Source organism: Malurus melanocephalus, unplaced genomic scaffold, assembly GCF_030028575.1.
Source record: "Malurus melanocephalus ecotype Western Australia unplaced genomic scaffold, MMel_1.1 scaffold_9, whole genome shotgun sequence".
Classification (NCBI taxonomy): Eukaryota; Metazoa; Chordata; class Aves; order Passeriformes; family Maluridae; genus Malurus; species Malurus melanocephalus.
The window spans coordinates 3,035,848-3,059,215 of NW_026623241.1; the positions used below are offsets into that span (position 1 = coordinate 3,035,848).

Genomic DNA, 23,368 nt, shown 5'->3' on the forward strand with positions numbered 1-23,368 from the left:
AGAACATGATTGAATTCAGTRGAAAAAGGCTGGCTTTTTGAGGTACACTGGTACAATTTACATAGAACAGATAAAAAGGAATATTGCAGCTCATCTGAAGAGGAATAACAAGCTTCATTCTCCAGTGGCAGCAATTACTTGCCTTTGTAGTTGTACAAAATAATTCTTTTGTAAGAGAAGRAATTCCACTGTGCAAAAGCAAATATTTGAAATGGAGCAAGTGGTGCGTGGGGGAATTTGATACATTCATGTAACACTATTGTGTGTAAAGTAAATAGATATTTTTCCATTAGAAATGGAGGAGCTTGAAGGTACTGGAGATGCAGTTCACTATTTCTTCATTCTTTTCCCTCTTCTTATTGACGTCTCATTTGATATGCCTGGACTATTTGCAGTCCTTGCTTGCAGTGCTGTTGTTATCAGTGCCCTGATGATGTAAAAGAAAAACACTTTTTAATATGTTGTGAAATATGTCATGGTTTGTAATCCTCTTTGTGTTTTTAAAGACTGAACGTGCCACTAAGTATAGTGTCATCAAACCACACTTTGACATGTTTATCTGAAATGGTGGTCCTTTGAATATTTTGGAAATAGCACTCTGGTGTGCTAATCTCTGGGAAAGTAATTTTTATTATTTTTGGCTCCTGTGTTCTGTATGTAGCTCTCAGCTGACAGACTGTACATTACTGAAAAATGCTTGTGACTCAGCTAACAAAAACCCAATGAAGTATCTAAATTAGGAATTCTGGTTTTGTGCCTTTTTTTCCTTATTACTGCTGTCCTCTCTTACTGCARTCAATTCTTTGCAAGTGCGTGTGGATACTGGCAAGAACACACCCCATCAGTTTTATATAAGCAACCATTCTACTTAAAAGAAAATTTATCATTTTCATACCACAAGTAGAAGGCACAAGTCCAGAAGAATAGAAGGCAAAAGTTCATCTGACTTTAAATTATATTTAAGTATAGATTAATTATTCTGAAATAGCAATGCAGTCTCTGTGGCCTTCTTTTCTTGCACTACATTCATGTAGCTGTTGACCTTTAYACGTGGCTATAATAAGGTACAATTGCAATGTGTATTTTCATAGTAGACTGAAGTATGTATGTCTTTTATAACTTCAAATGAATGTTCACCATAATGCTGGTTATAAAAAAGAATCAGAAAAATATGGTAAAATATCTAACTGAAAACAATGAATGGCTGAAAAGAAAGTAATATTAACTCTTCAGTACAAAACTACAACTTTATTTTCTTACAGAAGTTATTAATAGGTACCTTGCAGAATTTCTGTAACTTACTGAGTGAAATATCAATCTCACCATATACAGGTTGTAGAAAAAGGTGAAAATAATAAAAGTCATGTGCTATAGCATAAAGAGGTGTTCTTTATTTGATATGGAAATAAATTTTGTAATTTAGAGATCTTGTCATTGTGTGTCACAATGTTAAAATGTATCCAGATTAGGTCAATACCTAGGGGTTAGGGTTTTTTTTGCAGCTAAATACCCAATGTGAGCTGATTCCAGCAGCTGAATATGCATTCCTGTGAATACTGGACACTTGAGAATGAGGTTTCTTGAGCTACTGTGAAGATAATTCTTGTAAYTCTGAAAGGCATGGCTGCTGCTCACTAGATGAGTCCTTTTCTTTTGGTTAATTCCTCACATTTATGAACCCACAACCTGAAGAGGTTTTTTTCAGTAGTGTCATTATTAATGTGGCCTTTAAAAATCAAACATAGTTGCCTTATTTCTTTTGAGTTAATTTCCTGACACGCTGTGAAACATTAATTTAATTTTAAATGTATTTAATCTAACAATGTTGTGAACAGTTTTGAGCTGTGCCCTTCGTTGAGGCTCATCTGTAAATGGCCAGTTTCTCACACTTGGTGTCTTTCCCAAGTTTCCCAAGCATGTCCCACTTTCATTCCTCTGTAGGGACAACTTTGCTCTGACACAGCCCTCAGGAAGGAGGCAGTCATCAAACTCCTTATCACTGGACCCAGTAAATGTAGAGAAATCTTCATTAACACAAGACAAATTTGAACTGTCCTTTTTGTGGCAGATGTGAGCAGACCTCTCCCTGTAGCCTTGTGAGATCTCTGCAGTGACACAGAACTGAATCCATCAGCAGGTTCATGATGCTGCATGGTGTAGCCCTCGGGCTGGTGGCCTTGACAAGTCCAGTCTGGCAGTCAGGACTTTGCAGTTGCATTTCTCTTATCTCCACTTGAACTTCCATTCTGCTTTCTAAACAGCAGTTGAAGCTTTTTGAATATTTGAATGCAACTTTTTGCCATCAAAGGAGTACTTGTGACTTTTATATCAGCAGCCTTTCTACTTAAAAGTTACCATTTTCCTACCACAAGTAGAAGGCACAAGTCCAGAAGAATAGAAGTATGTTAGTAGTATATATCATATACTTTTTGCTATCAGAGTAATACTTATGACTCTCGTGTTGTGATTACATTGGACTTTTCAAGCTGAAATCCTTGCAAGGTGGAGAAAAGCAAACAAGACCAAAGTGTTTCTACTGTGCATACTACACAAACACTTTGAGAAAAGGAGAAGGTGTGAGTATTGATGCCTCCATTCTGTCCTTATTGCAGGTGTGCAGGATCCTCACCATGAGAAGATAATCACTGTGACTACTAATGGGAGTATTCACAGTCCCAAGTTTCCACACACATACCCACGCAACACTGTGCTGGTGTGGAGATTAGTAGCTCTTGATGAAAACGTGTGGATACAGCTTACWTTTGATGAAAGGTTTGGGCTGGAGGACCCAGAAGATGACATTTGCAAGTAAGTTACTTTCCCTTTCACTTGAGAAATTCTGAAAGGAGGTGTTTGGGGATGAAAAAAAAAGTTGCCTGCGTTTTGCAAAAATTGTCACTTGCATATTAAKTTTTTTTCTAAAATGTGTCTTTTAAAGTATTGGTTTATGGTTTTCTTTTATAATGCTAGAGGGGGTTTTCATGCTTGAAAGCTCTGGGGTGCTCTCATTTTTACTTCTGCATTCAGTATCCAGGCCATAGATATATTACAACACAAATATATGATATATTTATCTGTCTCTCAAGTAAAAGTTTTGACATCTGGGAAAATATTCTTGACAGAATGTTAGAATTATGAATGTGTAATTTTTACAGAGAATTTTTTTCTAAGTCACCTGAAGCAGAATTCAGGTCATGATACAAAGTGCTACATCTCTGTTCAAGACATCCCCACTCACTACTCTACAATATTTAAATGGCCTTAAATTGTCAAGTTATCTCTGAAAAACAGCACTTAAAGTACTGTGTTAATTGACATTTTTCAGTGGTTCTGTTTTTCACCTGACTTCAGTGAGTATCTTCTCGCTCAGTCACTGGCAAAGGTTTCTGTAGGACTTGGGGAATCTCTGTTTCCTTCCATGATTCTCAGCTGAAGGCTTTGTAATTTGGGAGAGAAACAAAGGTGACATAATAACACGCATCAGCAYGGATATAGTTCTGAACTGAGCCATGTGGTTGGATATCCAATGTTTGGATATTTTGTGAGGCAGTAGGACTGACATCTGTATTTCCTRTGGGAGGGTGAAATAGGAGTGATCCTAAACTCTTGTATCCTGTATCTGTCTGTCATCGCAGCAACACATCGTAAAAAATCCTGATGTGTGAATAGTGGTACATTGTCTGGACTCTTCAGTAAATTAAGTAGCAGATAAAATATATCATTTGGATGGAATATTCTCCTTTGATGCCTTCCTGGAGAGGTACTTCCCCCAAGATTTTTCTTTCGAAGTCAGTTTTTGTATACACATTTGACTTGATTCTTGCTTTCAGTGTTTCCAATTAACTGATATTCCATTGATTTTGTGTCTTGTATCAACTTTTTATAACAAGTTTGAATTTTTTAGAGGTTATTTTTGCACTTAATGTGGGAGAAGGTGTTTACAACAGGTGGATAAGTATCTTTCTTTCATAATTCTAAATTTCTTTGATAATTCTAATTACCAAGGCCATGTCAGTACTGTGCTAAGTATGATAAACATGTGTTTGCTTGAATGAATGCACTCCTTTTGCACAATAATTMTTTTCTTAAAGTGAAAACTTAGCTTGCTTTTTCTTTTCTTTGCATATGGCAGAGTGAAGTGGCAAGTGAAAGAGAATCCAGGTAGGGTGACTCATTCGTCCACTTGCAAAGAGAGAAGTAAGATAAGTTAAAATATTTTATAATATTATAACTAGCATAGTATTTCAATTGGAGTACATTTATTTTAAGTAAACAATGTGCTAAATACAATAGTACTGACAAATTAAGAAACATTAATAAGTCACTCATAATCTTCCCTCAGTTGTAATCTTATCATGCTCCTATTTGTGCRGGGATACTGGGAAGCTGTATGAATGCAATTCCTGATAAGTGCCCGACTCAGAAAATACTGGGTTTTTTTGCTTGGAAGATAAAAAAGAGTTATATTTCTCTCTGAAAAAGATTTATATTTTTTATTTTAACCAAAAGAAAAAAACATAGCGAGGGATCCTCTGAATTTTAATTTCAGTAACAAGTAAAGGAAAGAAATTGCACCTTGCTTGATGTGAAGGGAATATAAACAACTGACATTTAGTTATAAATAACTAAATAAACATGTAGAGATTAAATATGTAAAATAGTTCTACACACGTCAAGTTACCATTTGCCAGAGTAATCTCTCTTTATGTCTTGCATTTCTTACCTATTAGAGTTCTTAATGAAATTATTTATACTTCCTCCAATATTTTCTGTAGAAAAATTAAGGGGTTTTGGGTTTTTTTTGTTGACTACATCCCACAGTATTTATTACCATACTGTGTTTCTGCCATCTTGAAACACACAAATCGGAATTGCTGGTGTAGAGTGCTCAAGGATTTCTCCATAAACAAGCYGATATGACAAAGGACAGGATAAAATCTCTCATAAAGTTTAATCTATTGTAACTCTGTACCTTTAGTTCTGACATATGACTGAAACTAAGTAAAAATGCAGCCAGGAAACATTAGACTTTCCATGCAACAGTGTACAGTGTGTACCAGGATATCTTTTTCTCCTTCAGTAGCCTATGAGACAACCTCACGAGTTACCTGCCATGGTCATTGTCACAGTTTTCAGTTCCTCTACCTATTTCTTAAGCTGCTCATTTTGGGTAATGCCAGAGCTTTCCCCATCATCAGTGTGGCTGTGGTGCCCTGCAATGTCACCTCACAGGGCCAATGAGAGAATATGCTGGGGCACATCAGCTTAATATAATTAGCAGTTATTAATCTCATAATAATTCAAATATTGCTCATACTTCGGAGAAGATTTGAACTCAAACATATCCACTTGTACAWGTGTTTTTTGTTTGAATGGTTCTATAACAGGAATACAATGGTAGTGGTGAATATAAAATGTTGTACATGTATCCCAAAGCTGTGGCAAGTTTTTTCCTGTATCTGGCTGACCTCCACATTCAGATTTCTTCAAAGTCAGTTCTGACTTTCCAAGCTATTCAATGAAGTCTTTTCATCTAGAGCAAACACCATATTTTACAGATATATTGCAGGTACCAGTCTAGCCTCTACTTCAAATATTTTCCCAAATGCAAATCAAAAAGATCCTGCATGGCTTTTTTTTTTTCACTCTGTTTTTACTTGCCATTAAACCTGCAGTACTTACTAATGTGCAAGTTTGCATTACAACTAATTCTGTGTTTAAGGCCAGCCCTCCTGACTCAGCCTCAGCCTCAGCCTCACCTGTAATGGCATTAATGTGTACATATTGTGCTAATTCTTAACAGTCTTGAGCATGATTGCTCTATATGTTTTGGCAACAAAGTTTAAATTACAGGGTTTTTAGAATAAAATTCTGGTATTTTCCCTGTATTTCACCAGGTGACTTTTATCCTGGTTTTACAGAAGTGATGTACTTGAAATTCATGCAGGTCATGTTTGCATTGCTTAAAAAACAGTCAATAATTTATTGGTTTTTTACCAATAATTCTACTTCATGTGCACTTGATTCTTCCTATGGACAAAATGTTAAGAATCCCACTGTGTCCTTTCCAGAGCGAACAAAAACTCCAATTTATTTGGCAGCTAAATCCATATGTATGTCTAGAAGAGATTGAGGTTATTTGATTGACAGTAGGGATGTATAAATCTCTGCAGTATTGCAGTAATTTCAGATTCATACACTTGGTTTGATTTCAGTAGTGACTTGCAAAAGATAAATATTACAGGCAAAAAAAAATCTCCCTGCAAACCCACCAAGTAAAAAGGAGAAGTATGTAACTCCTGGGTGTTKTGTGCAGTGCTGTGTATGTGGTAGAAGTAGCAGTGAATTTCTGGCAAACAGAGGCATTGTGGGTTTGGATTGTGTACCCCTGCCCTTTCTGGTGAAATAAAAATGCAGTTTTTCTGCTGTTGATATGGTAGCTGATATGACAGGTCATTATTTCCATGATGCTAGCCCCTCAATGCTGTTTTAATCATAAAACCATTACATTTCTGTGCCAGACAGCTCCTATCGTGAGGGAGCTGCCATAACTCCTTTTGACCAGAAACTGATTTTTGCTCAGCTGTTGCTTGTTGTTCAAATTTGTTGCTTTCTGTTGATAAGAACATGAAGTGATAACAGCTTTATGATGAACTCCTCTATGACAGCAAGACACAGATTTAGCTTTCTTCCATAAAGAACATGGATGTTACAGTTGCCTTTAAAGGGAATTCTGATGATGTGAGTTGGTTGTACAGTGGAGGATTACAATGCAAGGCTGCAACAGGAAAGGAAAAGGAAAGGGTCTTTCTTCCACTGGTAGCATGTGTCAAACTTGCTCTTTCCCAGTGACTGGAGTGCCTCTAGTTATTCATCTTAACAGTGGTTGCAGCTGTTCTTTCTAAACATCAGATAATTACAGTCTGACTTTTATTATATATAATAAAACACAGCAATGTTTCACAAATCCAAAGTGCAATTACTGTGGATAAGGTGATAAGGATAAAAATACATGAGTAAAAGGCTGTGGAACTAACTGATAGTAGAATAATAAATACCATTTTACCAGCATCTTCATATCAGGATGGTTACACTAATTTCCACCTCTCTTTAGTCCTCCAATAATTTAAATTATCAACTATAATTTGTTTGTTTGCTTGTTTATTTTGTTGGGGGAGGGAGGCTTTTGGCAGCTGCAGGTGTGAAGGTGTTCATTTACGTGTATAAGTAAAGCAATAATCTATAATGTCTTGAAAAARAGTTTAAAAGCTTGTCTGCTTGATATGTGAAACCTTTTCCTGCAGAAAATTAGTTCAGCTGAAGGCAGCTGTCAGTGCTAACTTAGGGTGAAATCTTTGCGACTTGTTTTTCCACTTCATGTCAAATTCAATACTTAATTTTTAATCCTGGGAATGTTCATTCTCTGAGGATTCTTAGGAGGATGTTTTATTATTCAGTGCCACATGTATTAAATTCACTACCTCCTCTTTCCCTAAGTGCTTCCTTAGGCTACTTGCCTTCACTTCAGATCTCTTGTGACTGAGCTATTGCCTTCCATTCACAGAACATGAAGATTCTGTGGTAGAAACTGTAATCCAGACTGCTTCAACAGTCATATGTGTTCATAATGAATCTATTGTTAGGAGATTGTTGATAAGAATTTAAAAATTAGAAGATTTGGCCTAGTATCGCAACACTGAAACAAGTGTATTAAGGAGGAAACACACAGATGCAGTCTTTTGTCTGTGGCTATGAAGAAGGAAAATATTTGCTTAGCAGTCTTTTTTTAATGTAATTTGTTTCAAATGGATGCTAGACAGTGATAATTTATAGTAAACACAATAAAAAGACTAAACATTTCGTTACGTAATTTTCCAAAGAAATCTTTCTATGTAATATAAGACAATGAGCTAGTTAAGCCACATGGAGCTTCCTTTCTTGTTATTACCACAAATTGGTACATCTAATATGTGGAGTAAAATATAGATGTATAACTGGGACTCTCTAATTCCTAAGTAAAAAAGACAACTGATATTTTACTTCTGTTTGGCTGCGTTTTATGGAAGCTCCTTGCAACATCAAAGGAGTGCATGCATGAAAGGATGATGTCAGCATCATTTTCTTCTGGACAGAAGAAATTCAACCCCAGGAGGAAGAAAAAAAAATTGCTTTCTTGTTTTACCTTGAGTTCCTTATAGAATCAATGTTGGTATATATGTGAAGACCACAATAATATTAAGCATWGATTCATTAAAGAATTACAACTCTCCACATAAAGTACGAATTAATTCTGAGGCTTTTGAGGGCAACAAGATCTAGTTCCCAAAAAAGTATTTTTCTGGACACAACTGATGGCCCGTCTTTACTATCAGACAGTGTTAAATGCTTCTCATGGACTGTGTTACAGAAGATGAAGTTATCTCCAGAGTAAGTACAAAGTTCAAGCTGGCTTTGAATAACTGCATAAAGACCTTTAAGTGAACTCTGTATTTAAAGTGGAATTGACGCGGAAAATGCTCATGGTGACTCACGTTGCTAAGTAGCTGGGCTGCTGGGATTTTTACTTCTTCCCCACATACTTCTGAAGATGAAGGAGTTGCTGCTGCCACCTTTATTTGAGAATTCAGAAAAGAGAGAGCCCCCAAAAATTTTAAAGATTCAAACTGGGAAAACCCCAAAACATTCAGTACCAAAACTCACAGAATCTTGAAAGTAGAGATGAAAGTCATAGTGAGGACTAATCCTCTTTTGTAAGAAAAGAGTTTTCTTCCTTTTCTTTCTGCCTTAGAAATTCAGATGTTCAGTTTTAGCCACCTGGATTTTTTATGAGGTAATCACCAATGAGATGAAATTCAACAAGGGCAGGGGTTGATTCTGCACCTGAGATGGGCAGCTCTGGGTGCTCAGATGGACTGGGGAAAGAGAAGCTGGACAGCTGTGTCACGGAAAGGGACCTGGGGGTCCTGGTCGATGGCAAGTTGTAGCTCAGTCATTGTGCCCTGGCAGCCAGGAGGGCCACCCATGGCCTGGGGACATCAGGCACAGCATCRCCARCTGGGCAGGGGAYGGGATTGTCCCGCTCTGCTCTGACCTGGGGCAGCYTCACCTCGAGTGCTGGGGGCAGCTTTGGGTGWCACAATGTAAAAAAAATTAAGCTGTGAGAGAGCATCCAAAGGAGGGCAACGATGATGATGAAGGGCCTTAAGTAAAGCCATGAGGAGAGGCTGAGGTCACTTGGTCCATTCAGCCTGGAGGAAACTGAGGGGAGAGCTCACTGCAGTTACAATTTCCTCAGGAGGGGAAGAGGAGGGGGAGACTCTGATCTCCTTGGGACAGGACCTGAGGGAATGGCCTGAAGTTGTGTCTGGGGAGGTTTAGGTTACATATTAGAAAATGGTTCTTCACCCAGAGGGYGGTCAGGCACTGGAACAGGCTCCCCAGGGAAGTGGTCAGAACACCAAGCCTGACAGAGTGCAGGAAGCATTTGGACAATGGTTTGGGGCACATGGTGTGGCTCTTGGGGATATCTCTGTGCAGGGCCAGGAGTTGGACTCAATGATCTTTGTGGGTCCCTTCCAACTCAGAAGAATCTGTGATTCTGTGAGATTCAACACAAATGAATGGGTTGCTCTGTTTAGGTGACTCTACATATCAGCGATACGAAAATGTCACATAATTAGTTGTCACTTCTTCAGCAAAAATGGAAAACCATAACTAAGGTAAAATTTATTATGRCTCTGATCTGTGACTCAGATCTATTTGGAAAGGAATGGTTCATTAATATACAGAACTATAAAAAGCATATGAATTCTCATTCCTCAATGGAAAAKACTTAATTTTTTCTGAACACATAAATTACTTGTTAATCATTTTTATTCAAAGTCTGAAAGGGTGATATATAATTTAAATGGTTGGGATSAGTTCTAGCATTCAAGTGCCTTAGTTTAATTGAAATACTGATGGCACAGAATTACTSTGAAGTAGCTATTTAATCTGAAGTTCTTTGTAGCAGAATTGACGTTTTATCAGTGGCAGAAAGGTGGCATTTTAGGAACAGTATGTAGAAAAAGACATAAAACTTGTGTTAGCACAGGCTGGTGAAATAATTTCTTCTGATGTTCATGGAGTGCTTTTTTATGGTTTTGATTTTTAATTCTTCGATCCATTTGCAAGTCAACTGAAAAATAGTGCCAGTACAAGAGAGTTGAGTGCTGAATGGATATAAGTGACGGATGAGAGTTGTGGCACGGGGTCAAAATTGGTAAGAGGTTAGATTGATTTAGGACCAGAATCCTTTGATTATCTAAAAATTGTTTGTTTCTATATAAAGAAAAAATGTAAAGAAAAATACTACAAAGGTTATTTCTCTCATGGGARTTGAAATGTAACAATGTTATTTCAGTTTAATGAATACAGAAGAATCAAATAGATTTCCTCCTTTCTTACTGTTTTGAAGAAAAAATGAATGGGCTTTTTGCATTAAAATAAATATCTGGATCTGTTTCTTCTCTGTTCTGGTTTCATTGAAAAAAACTGTAGTGGGGCTTTTTTGTTTTGTTGGGTTTATGTGGTTTATTTATTTATTTACRTTTTTAGAAYTATCTTTCTTTTGGATACTGCATGGTTCTAGAAAAAACCCATTTTTCTTTGATTGCTGCATAGTTCAAACATCAACTCATTTTTCAGCTATTGGTTTATCTGCTGTCCATTGCTCACACTGTGGCAGAGGTGTCCACCATACCCAGAAGTATATCCTTTCTTTTGGCTTCTCTACTGCTTATTAAAAGTTGATTGATACCAGTCTCATGATAACAGATTTMTAAGTGTGACAGAGTAGATATCACAGGCAATAAAAGAAGATAAAAAGAAGTCAGAAAAGCAAAGTGTAATGTGTTTATAACAGTTGAGGCTACTCTGTAATGCACATTTCCTAACTTCAAGGAGAGTAAACTCTTCTGTTCTACAGAAAGGACTTAGAASTGCAAAATTGTGTTCTCTAAGCAAATCAGAATGCAACATAAGAAAGGAAAAGTGAAGGAGATGCTTCTCTGAGGGGAATGGGAGGACAGCAGAGCACTGTGATGTGACCAGGAGGATATGCTGCACAAACTTCCATTCASAGTCTGCATTCTTGCCCTTTTGCTTTTCCCTCAATATCAGTAAATGCAGTATTCATTTTTAGTATCCACTGTTGCTAGAGGACAATGCAGTAGATATTATTTTGGAAGTAATTTGAAACCTATTTTCACAGCACAGATGAGCGTGTAKGAGAGTGATTGCTGATGAGTGGGCAGTTGACATAATCCCTTACTCCTTTTTCACACCAGAAAAATCATTGACTTAATCTACAGTCATTGACTTAAAAAAATTTTAAGCTCTTTAAAATTTCTTCCTGGTCCTCTCAATCTCTAGCAAGCTGTTTCAATAAAGTAAACTGTTTCCCCAGTATCAAAATATTTTTGTAAACGGTCCTAATCCTAATTTATTGCTTCTAAAATTGTTTTATGTTACCATAGTTGGCAGTGTTTCTAATGGTGGAGACTGAAGTTATTTTCTTTGAATGTGAGTGTGGAACTGCTGGGTCTTGCTTCTGTCTCGGGTGCTCTGGGAACAGTTGTTGTTGATGGAGTTCCCTTGCTCCCACCCCACCACTTACTGAAATGTGGATATAGATCTCTGCTTTCAGGGGGCTGAAAAATATACTGTGAGCCAACACTGCCTGGGCTCAGGGACACTGACAGGCCCTGTAGCCACCTGCAGTTCCTGGAGTGGCTCAGTTTAGGTCCTGATGTCAGGACAARTGCAAGCTGCAGTCAGGGCCAGCAGCAGAATTGAAAATTATCCCATGTCTGTCTGAGTGTGCCAGTGTAAACACAGCACACACTCCCTTCCTGATGTTTTGTGATTACTCACAATACAGTTAACAATGATAGACTCACCATCAGGTATATAAATGGAATTAAACAGGAATAGCAGACATTCCAACCGCACTTTCCTAGATGGACAGTGTGTTTCTTCACCTGTTGTGCAGCTTTTCTTTTATTCTTTCTCCCCTTGTCCTCTTCCTTTTTTCTTTCCTCCCACTAGATGCTATGATTGCTTCTTTAAGCAAATAAGCAGCATTTTAACAGAGTGTGTTGCTCACGTGCAATTGTAGTTAGACAACGTTAGCAGCAAATATTGTCAGTCAAACAAGTTAGTAACAATCCAGTCTGGCACTTGATGCTGCTCTATTAGGATAAAGTAGAAGTAAAATGCAATGCAATTTTCATTAATCTGTTCTCAGCTGATCATCAGGACATCTGAGAAAATGCCTGTGCATCAGAAACTGTGAAAAGAAAGATGTATTATTATAAAAAATATGAGATGGCCATGTGGGAGCATCATAGGAGTTTCACAGGGTGAAATTAATAGCTCATCTCATTTTCTGACAGTAGCATGGGAAGAGGGAGAGCAGCACTGTAACACCAATTATTAAGCTGTATCTCTTCAGACTAGCTTTTGATTCATACACTGTGGCTGGACTAAAAATAGATTTGCATAAGTTCATGACCATCAATTTATAACTAGTAAAACTGAAGTGAGGGGAAACTTCTTACTCTCATTAGGTGAAAAATTATCTCCTGCTAGGACTRGGAATACACTTTTTTTCTGGCTCATGCAGACTGCACAGTTACATTACAGGGTTTTCTCAATTTCTATTTGAGTAGCAATTACTAGCCTGTCCTGAAGCAGAATATCAGACTTCATGACAGCTGGTCTGTGCTGCATTGGTAAATCCTGCCAATTTACCAGGTGCAGGTGTAGCTGCCAAGAGGCCACATGTTATTGTATTGCTGAGCTAAAAAATTAAGGTGTYTTCATTTAAATAAACATAGATAGAGCCTCAGCCTTCATTTAAATATGGAGGGAAAGGGAAGGTGGGAAACTTACCCAGGCATGTAATGGTGTTCTAACATCAGAGGCTGCTTCAGGGGAAGGGGAGCTGCTTCTGGGTGAATCTTTGTATTGCTAAAAATGCCCCTTATGCTCCTTATGGTTTTGGTTGTTTTTTTTTTTGGTTTTTTTTTTTCACCCAAAACTATACTCTTAAATGTTGTTAGGAAATTGCTTAGCCAGTGATTTGCACATGATTGACTGAAGCCATTGCTGCATTCCAGGATTTATATCCTGGAATATCTTGGAGTATGCATAAAGAAGAAGTTATTCTTTGGGATACTAGAATAAATACTTCAAGTGTTGCTTGAAAAACAATGGTAAAAAAATGTGATTCTGGATTCACAGAAGCTGGAACAGATACACTGACCACTGTGAACAGTGTGAGTAGAGGAAGAAATTTTATAGTGGGTTAGAAAAAGTGCTTTACAGCCTTGGCTGTAAATGTGAAACTCCAAGGTCAGTGTTTTTGGTTTTCTACAAAACATTGATCTGTACAGTAGGAACTTGTGATTTATTATGATCCCCGTAATTCCCAAGATAAAATATACCAGACTTTACAGAAGAGTCCTGGGAAAAGGTTGGTAAGGCATTTAGTTCTCCAAAATCTGGAATGTGCAGTACTGTGCAGTGCAGGATGCTTGCTGAGCTGATTCACTCTCTGAGGAGAGACAGGGGCTGCATCTTTATGAGGGCAAAAGTGCTTTGGAGTGTGATGTCCTGTACAGCAGGACCCTGAACTCTGGTGGCCATTTCCACATGGCGTTTTATTGTGAAATAATAATAATAATAAAAGTAATAATAATGCAGGTAATGCTTTGCGTAGCAGGAGATAAGGACAAATTATAGGAGTACTACTGCACAAAACAGTAAGAATACTTTGCCCTTTTRTCCTTTTTGTTATATGTGTTTTTATTTTAATTCATAACTTGTGCAGAACACTAAAGAGTTCTGTGGCCCACATATGCAGTGAAAAGTACGAAGTAAACAGTTGGACGTGAAAGCTTACAAGAAAAGGTTTCGTGTAGATGTTACCCATTTATTAGTCCTTGAAAAATAACCTTTCCAAATAATTTCTAATTCTCTGGAAAATCTTATTTTTTATTTACTTTATTTTATTTTTATTTGTTTTTATGTATCAATTTATTTAGTTATTTATTATTTACTTTATTTATTTACTTATTTTTATTTACTTTGTATTTTATATAACTACAGGAGGATCAGTAGTCAGATAAGAAAAAGGTAAGTGCAGCATAGTAACTGTGAGTGTTGGAAATCTTTGGAGCCTTCATCTCCACAGAACTTTATTCTTTGTATTTTAAGATGAAGGCCAAAGTAAGGACATGGACTGGGGCATTGTTTGCAGGTTGATTTGTATGCATACATTTTTTCCAAGCTCACCAAATTCTCAGATTAATCTTTGATATATAGTAATAGCGGGGATGGTATGAAATGTCATGCACTTTTTTTGTTTATACCTCTGTCCTACTCATCACATGCCATTTTTTGACCAAATTTAATCCGTATTTAAAAAAGCTAAACATAATTCTTGTTCTGACTGGCACTGGGAATAGTGTCATTCTGTAATAAAATGAAGTATAGGWAGCTTCTAAGAAAATTGACCATCAGTCTTTTAAAAGGAAGAGTTTGGGAAACTATCTGCTTTCCTTACCTCCAGTTCTGATCTGCAGATTTATACTGTCTCTTCCTATAAGATTCTTATTCAGTTGCTTGAAATTCTGTATCAATAAAAGCTGTACAGGTATAAATTACTTTGTGCCAGGGGAYGATTTCTGCGGTTCTGTATTCCTAAAAATACTTGTTTACGTGCTTAATCAGTATCTACTATTTATTAATAGYATAATATAGGCTTAAATACTTACAAGCTTGCTGTCTGAACATAAAATTGTTTATGTTTTAGAGCCAGAAGTCCATTTATTAATGTATCTAGTTTCCAATTTCTCATTCTTGTGGAAAGAAAAGTTAATGTCCCTTTGTCCCCACAAGGCAGATGTCATTTTCGAAGGTCACAGGGTATTCATGTGCTTATGGGTGGAGATACACAAGTGCTTACCAGCTCACCTAGATGCCAGTCATGATGATGTACTTYCTAGACTTGCTTGTGTGCCAGTTTCCTAGTCATCAGGGAAATTAGATGTTTTTTAGCAATATGCAGTTTCTTAACTTGCACTGTAGTCAACTTGACACAAAGTGCAGTTCTGAGGAGAAGAGACACATTTCCTTGAGTTTCTCATTTTTGCATGTATTGCCAAAATGCATTCACCAAGGAACGAAAGTTGCTTTGCAAAATGTATATTTCTCAGCTTCATGTGATACCTCCACTTTTCAGCRGATCCACAGAAAACGGAGAACTGTTTTCTGGTAGACTGGAGTGTRGTAATGCAAAGTTAATTTCTCCAAATTAAATTACCAGTGCATCCTTTCYTTGAGAAAGTTTGATGTTTGAAGAGTAGAATTTGGGGGTTTAAACTCTGTTTTGTTTTTCCTTTTCACTTGTAATGTGGTAAGTGTATATTTATAATCAAAGTATCTTACAGTKAATGAAAGGGAAGAGAATTGAAATCTAAGGATTAAACATTTTTTTTTTTTTTCCCCATGTATCCTAAATAACAAGGTAGAAATACAGAGGGAGTTGTGTGGTTGTGTTAGAAGCCTGAGGCTGTTACTAATCACTATGAGAAAAGATTAAACAGGARGAACCATGGCAACCATCTAACATTTGTGAATGAATCCGTGTTTCCATAAGGCAGTTCCTAATGCACACTACTGCACATTCTAAAATAGATGTAGTCAAAGTAGGTTGGCACAGAAGCTGCAATCCATATTTGGTGAATGGCAGTTAGAAATGTTCTCTGTTTATACCTTGAGTATCTTTATTTCATGGAAAATGTAGACATGGCAGGATACTTGGGGGTTTGGGGCTCATTCGCTGGCTGGAAGTGATGTCTACTGCTAGAAGTGATGTTTGTATATAATTAAACATAATTTTCTGAGTACAAAAACTGACCTCATCAGTTATTTATTTGGATTAAATCTGGGTTTGCTGTTTCTTTCCAGTGACTGTTATGACACAGTGTGTATAAGATCAGCAAATACAGAAACTACTATGGAAATTTATTTCACATCCAATCACTGCTGTTCCATCATCTTTTCTCTGTTTATATGTTAAGACATCAAGCATGGTGATTTCATGACAGAAATCATAGAATGTGACTCTTTTCTGAATTGTTGGATGATCTGTAATGATATCCAAAGGAGTTTYCTCTTACAGGGGGAAGGCAGTGCCAAATCCTCCTAAAGAGGGTGAATCCCAGGGGTAAACAATCCGTGTTGTGAGCCTCAGGAACTGCAGTCAAATGGCTCTGGGTGACTTTGTTCAGAAATTCATATTGGTAAGACAAAATCCAGAGGAAATAGTTTAAACGTTACAATGGCTAGTTTTTGAAAAAATGTTTTCTTCCAGTATCCTGACTTTACTGTCACTCAGAGTAGCCCCAGTTAAGCATTTCTGATAATGTTGAGCAGAATAATGTTTAGTTAACTTTTACCCTGTATGGAGTGTTTGCTGGTGCTGTCACAGAGCCATCATTTCAGTCAAGGTTCCATCTCCCTTCTTTTCCTCTAGAAAGTCTGCTTTCTGAGCTCTTTTATCTGCCACCTATCTGGCAAGTGGGTATTAACAGGCAACTTTTACTGGTGTGCACTGCTGGTGGTTTGCAGTTGCAGGAACTTTGTATCTACTGGCTCAATGGGGGACTGGACAGAATGGTCCAGTCTTTCCCAGCCTGAGATATTTAGATATTTCTGCCTGGCAACAAACCACTGTGGCGTAAATTAATGTATTTGAAAGGCAATGAAATTAATTAAATGGCTCTTTGAAGCTTGCAGGCTTGGACAAAAGTTGTTGTGCTGCCTGACCTGGTCACACTGTAAAGAAAAATAAATAATACCAGAAGAAAAATTTCCTCTTACATAAACTGAAACGTACTGCACAAGTACCTACCTGCAGTTTTTGTTATTACTGATGACTTAAATTTTGTGTCATTTTGATTTTCATGTCACGTGATGTATCTTTTGTGTCTGTGCCTTTGTCTTTGAGGAAAACTTAATTTTGTCTCAATGAGAGGGGCAGTATTGGTATTAGAAAAGAAAGTTYACCTGTTGAGTGAAGGATGCAGTATGCTTTTCTTTTCACAACTGTATTGCAATGTCTGTAGGCTTGTTGCTTTCCTGAAATACAGTTTTTTCTCTAATCCAGCATGCCACTGTGTCCTTTTCTTCCTTCTTGGGGTCCTCCCACATTCCCTCTGCCCTTTGTCATAAACTCTGCATTCCCCTTGTCCCATCACACTTATTTTGCTGCACATTGGCCTGCAGGGAATAACAAAGCTGTGGTTTGGTACCAAGGATCTGAGAGCCTCTGTCATGCTCCAGTGTTCCCTTTTCCACTCAGATAAATCTGACTCTGCCAAGCTTTGAAAAAAGTGTCTTCAAGTCAGGTGTTTGGCCTTACTTCCCTCTATAGGCAAATACGTTTATTTTACAAAGGGCAATAGTATTACTTACATATGTGATTTAAAAATTATCTAAGAAGTGAAGACTTTGTAAGGTATCACCATTACCTCACACTTTTGTCTATACAAATGCACAGTTACATCAAATGATGGAAAACAATAATTTTTTTTTTTTCAATAGGAAATAGAAGTATTTCAATTGCAGAAATAAAAATTATTTTGAATAGAGATAGAAGAGGGAAGTCAAGTTTCCTTTAGAATGATTGTATTAAAATTCTGATCAGGAAAATATCAAAACTATGTTTTCACAATGACAGTTTTTAGCAATTTCTGATGTTTCCAAAATTGAAGATATCCAAACCATCTCAGTACTGTTTTGCAACAGTTTGTCTGGTGAKGTGCCAGAGGACCTTGGATGTTTTGGTTCTGCAGGTGGGTGTGCTGTGCTGATACCAGGAAAACCTCAGAATTCTATGTGCTTTAAGTAACAAGTTAGAACAGAAATATTACACCGCCCCACAAAAAATGCTTAAAAAATTGATAGAGATTGTTAAAAACTTCTTCTGTCTTATTTTTTTTTTTTWAAACCACACATGTTTTTATAAAAGGAGGAAGGAAAAAGAAATTTCACCTATCACACTGTTTTAATGGGCTCCTTAGATTTTTGTTTGGCACAAATAATACATCCGTATACAGATGGAAAGATCCAACAACACCACTGCTATGACGATGTGTTTCATCTGGTAGATTTTTGCTTCCTACATTTTTTTATATATTTGTGGAATTCTGGAGGCAGAGGAAAGCCATAGAAAGGTCACAAAACCTCCAGCCAAGGTAAACAGCCTGTCAGAATATGTTTAGGAAATGACAGTGTAAACCACAGAAAAATATGTAGAAGGGAGAAGAAAACACATACCCTTGGAAAATACATTTCCTGGTTGTAAAGCTGCTGAAGCTTTGTGCTGCTTATGTTGCTTCCTTGCTCCTTTCCAGTAAATTGTCTTCATTCAGATTGTTAATTCAATCCTTTCTCCCAGGCACCTGGGCCTTAGGGGAGGGGAGTTCATGCTCTGCCACAGGTAGAGCAGAAGGCATTGTGGGCATCATGCCTAAAGGCAAAAGCATCTCTTGTCCCAGGAAAGGAGATTGGACTGCTTCTTTGGCATAAATTTTATTTAGTAATATTTTTAAAATGTTGCAGATACTGCAGCAGAGCGTTTCTAGTCATTGTCACAGAGGACTGTGTTTGCTCCTTTGCATACTGCAAGGAAAAGAAGGCTTCTGTGTTGTTAAGTCCAACATGCATTTTAACATTTTTTACTCCACTGCAGSTGGAAAATAACTTCTCAGTTCTTGGTTATTTATCCTAGCTCTCTTGTGCTTCAAATACACTCTTCACTTGATGGGGAAATAAATTTCCATGGCTGTGCTATTGTCCCTGCTGCTCCTTGGCCCCATGACATCAGCTGCAAAATKACGTAACACAATAATGTAAATGCCTAAGCATCTGAAAGTTTTGTTAGTTTTTCAGAAAGTTCAGACTTCTGTCCAGATGTGCACTTTGAGGAATTTTAGTTGCACAGAAGGCTCTTTTTGCAGGCTCTTATAGCATATTTAGCCTAGATAACTGACAGGAATAAAGTTACTGGCTAAAAATGTCATTATCCAAGCTGAATTTTATTTTGTTTTTCAGAATACTTCTCTCAAGTTTACCTCTCAACTAATGGAATTAATTAGCCTTTTTTTTGAAGGGTCTAGGACTTAAACTGTGGAATTTGAGTTTCTTTTTTACTTCAGGTGTACCAGAATACCAAAGGGTGCAATAAAAAGTACAGCAAGYTTGGTAAAAGCACTAAGCCCCATGACTCCTCTCGACATCTTAAACCTAAGTCAATAAATGTAAATATTGGCATATTTTACTCTTTAAAAATCAGAGAGGTAGGTAATTATTTCATATTCTTAACTAGAAAAATATGAAAGGTAGTCTTTAGAAACTTCATAAGCTGATCTTGAAAAGAAAAATGCTCAGTGCTCAAAATAAATTTGATAAATGTGCTGAGCCCTGAGGCCTTAGTACAATTAATGTACACATTGCCTTTTGTAATAAGTTGTATACCTGATCATAAAGTGAAAACACTGGTGGATCTGTGAAAGGAATTAGTTCATGTTTGGGGGAAAAAAGATAATGATAAAGCAATTAGTATTGTAAGTTCAACAAAGATTTAAAACCGTGGTACATGGCAGTAATTGATTTTGAACACAGTTAATGAGCATATTCATTGCATTCATTTTTAATTAAGTAGAAAAAAATAGAGGTCCTCTAAATGGAGATAATAAATGTGCAAGTCAGTCTTGCACAAACATGCAACGCAAGAATTTATTGCCTGCTGTCTAACTAGGGAACTGGGAATCATTATAAAGATTAGATTTACTGAAAAAAAAATCCAGAAAAGCTTTAGTAGAAAATGTTTATGAGGTAATAATTTTCACATTAAATATAGTTTGGCATATTAGGTGGAGTGTGTGTGTGTGTGTGTGTGTGTGTGTGTGTGTGTGTGCATGTTTTTTAAAATATGAGCCTTTGCTCTCATCAGAGGTAGGACTGTTTGTACCCTTGAAAAGGACTCTGCTATTTATGAATTTAGATTTATGTGAGATGTATTTAATATATGACTGCACATGCAAGAGAACATAAAAATATCAGAAACTTCAAAACTTCCTCAGAGGTTTGTTATGCTCGTGCTTAGGATACAAATTGTGGTTTAAAAGTAAAAGTTTGGCTCGGGGAGCTGCAGCTGAGAGCATCCAAATGCTTGCCCTGCTTTACCCAGCGCTCACTCACCTTCCCAAAGCACTGGGCTGTGCTGCCACTGGGGCTCAGGGGGTTCAGGCTAAAGCAGGGGAAATGCAGCTGAAATAGTCAGTATTTATTCTGTCAGTGGGCTGCTGGGGAGCTGACATGAAGCAGGTTAAAGCACTGAAAGCAGATGTGCCTTCTAGAGCAGTGCCTTTCCATGTTTTTATGACTTGGGAACCCATGAAACATTTCCAGTGAAAATGAGGACCTTTTTATGCCATACTGAAGCTTATTGGTTATTGACTGGCATGTCTTRGTTACCTTTCATGGATCTGGTTGGAGCTGTTCACAGATCACCAGGGATGCAATGAAACTAAATCAAACTTAATATCTTTCATTCTCTCAAAGTTCCCAACCTCTATGTCTCCTGTCAATATTTCCAAAATTCTTTCTGACAGGCAGAGAAGTCTAGGTCTTTGCTCAACAAATGCCTTGTTGGGATATGCATAAACTCCATCCATGTTTCACTAAGCCACCTTAACCTTCAGGAAGTTGTTCACCACTGGCATTACAGGAGAGCAAGTTTTCCACACCAAAAAGACCCCAAACTTTCCCTGGTGACATTGCAGTGTGAGTTACTGTACCACTCAGGCAATTACAGTCTTTTTTCCTCTGACTTTATTCTGCCCTATCACACATGTGGTAATTGCTTTCTGTACAAGAAGCAAAACCGTACACTTGGGTSTCTTCAAAATGCTAACTCTGCTTTTATTTTTATAACCTCACTGCATGATTTTATTATGTATGTAAGTCAGTAGCAACTTGAGAGCTAAGTTTAAAATAGCTGGTTTTGGCAGCACACGTTTAGCATTTAAAAAAATGAAAAATTGAAGAGTCAGTTTATTGGTTAAATTAGGAATTTTATAGGATTTTTGTCAGTAAATAAACATTTTATTTTCTTTTCTGTTCAGGTATGACTTTGTAGAAGTCGAAGAGCCTAGTGATGGCACTGTTTTAGGGCGCTGGTGTGGGTCCAGTACTGTGCCAGGCAGACAAATCTCCAAAGGAAACCAGATCAGAATAAGATTTGTGTCTGATGAATATTTTCCTTCTGAACCTGGATTCTGCATCCATTATACACTTCTTATGCCAGTAAGTAACATGTTGCAGATCGAAACATTTCAGGATACAAAATCTTTGAAGTGGTACCTCAAAAGAATCTTTTAATAGGCTAAGATTAATTACTGTTTATTTCTTAATAATAATAATAATAGTGTGCAATCTGTCTTCCTGAATTGTACATTTTGTTTCTGTTTTTTAACTGAGTGCTCCTGTGGTTCTTTTTGGATGGCTTTGGACTAGGAAGTTGTGGGCTTGGTTGTTTGTGTGGAAACTTCAGTAAAATGTTTGCATTCCTAATACTGTACTGTGGAAAAAAAGAGAATTCCAGCTTTGAGAAAAAGACCAATCAGCAGTATGATGCTGAAAGAGGAAAATGAAACTGAAGAAATTACTGTTTTTATTAGTCAGCTTCTATTAGACATACTCAACCAAATAWTAATACCTAGTTCCCAAACAGAAGAGTTCTTATGCTTCTGGATAGTTTTATTATAGAGACAAAGCAGACAATCAATAATGCTCATTTTCCACTGAATTTTCTGTGTAAACTTTACTTTAGGCTTCTCTTGACTGTTGCTTAAAACTTGTAAATCACAAGTATTAAAACAGTCATTGTCTAAAATGACTAATTTCACTGTCAACAGTTTTTTGTTACCTTTTTCACCAAATGAAATATCTGTGATAGCAAAAAAAAAAAAAGTTGATAGAATTTTAAGGATGTGAGGATGTCTTGAAACATTAGAATGGAGAAAAACAGGAGCTGACTTGTTTTAGAATAGCTATTCCATATTTAAAGAGAGTAAGGGGTACTTTTCATTCAATTCCTCATAATTTACTTTGATTCTCCAAAGTAGTCTTGTGGTCTGTGGTATTCAGTTGGTGGAAAATATCTCCAAGCTCAATAAAAAATTGATCAAAAGAATCCATGTTGTAACCCCAGTGACACGTGCTTCACTCAGAATGCACTTGGCTGACTTTACTTTTTGCCTTTTTTGCTCCTTCTCCCCACTGGCAAAATTTCAGTTAYTGAGAAGAATATTTTTAGTGTGCTGATGCTGGTGTCAGTGCAATGTGGTGGGGGTGGGATGTTTGTATATATATATTTACGTATGTTGTTTTCCTATAAATATTTTTAAATACTTATGCCTAAGGAAGAACTGCTCCTAAAGTTATTAAAGGTTTGATCTAGATATTTAAAGTTTGATCTAYATATTTGACTCTTTTATGAGTAGATTTGCTTTTGTTAGTAGAATACTATGACCTGATAATGGTAAATTTTAAAATTAAATAAAATGTCAGTCTCCAAACTTGAAATAAGGCCAGGTTTAAACTTTGGTACACCCAAGGGCAGAATGTAGTAAGTACGATTACTTTTAGAAAATGGCAAAAGAAAAATCACTAAATACATGTATTTGTGGGGCTGGTGCCAAATTTCATTGTCACAGCTCTAGTATTACACCCTACCTGCTATGTGTCAATCTAAGTTATGTGCGATCCCATGTTCTGTTCTGGAATTGATTAAACAAAGGCACCTGAAAATAGTAAATGTACAATTTTTTTTATGTCATGCTATACAAATGGTCTGAGTTTCTTCCTTAATATTTGATGGGGAAAAGCAGTTATAAAGTTTAAATTACCAGCACTAGCAAAACAGTGGTTTAATGTTCAAAGTACTTACATTTAACATATGCAATGGACAAAAGCAGCCCATTTGCTGTCACAGGAATTTGGAAGGCGCCCCAAAATGTGCATTTAGCAACCGCTTATTGGTTATTTTCTAATCTCTCTTTAAAAGGACTGTGATCTTTTTCAACAAAAAATATGTCCCAATAAGTCATGCAGACTACAATTACCCATTTCAGACAGCAGATTGTAAACTAAATATATATTGTTTAGTTCCAGGATTAAACCTGCTTCTTGTACTTAAAGCTATTGAAAACTGATGCCAAAAAAAAAAACTGATGCCAAAAAAAAAAACAAA

The 23,368-nt window shown here is 36.9% G+C and overlaps 1 protein-coding gene across 1 annotated transcript in view; it reads left to right on the forward strand.

Moving 5' to 3' along the window:
• Positions 1-295: 295 nt before the first annotated feature.
• The window catches only part of PDGFC (platelet derived growth factor C), a 53,314-nt gene continuing 30,241 nt past the window's right edge, over positions 296-23,368 (forward strand). The window contains exons 1-3 of the mRNA XM_057375273.1: positions 296-311; positions 2,613-2,808; positions 21,240-21,420. Of these exons, the coding sequence (XP_057231256.1) occupies positions 296-311; positions 2,613-2,808; positions 21,240-21,420 (393 nt within the window). The remainder of the gene's footprint in view (positions 312-2,612; positions 2,809-21,239; positions 21,421-23,368) is intronic.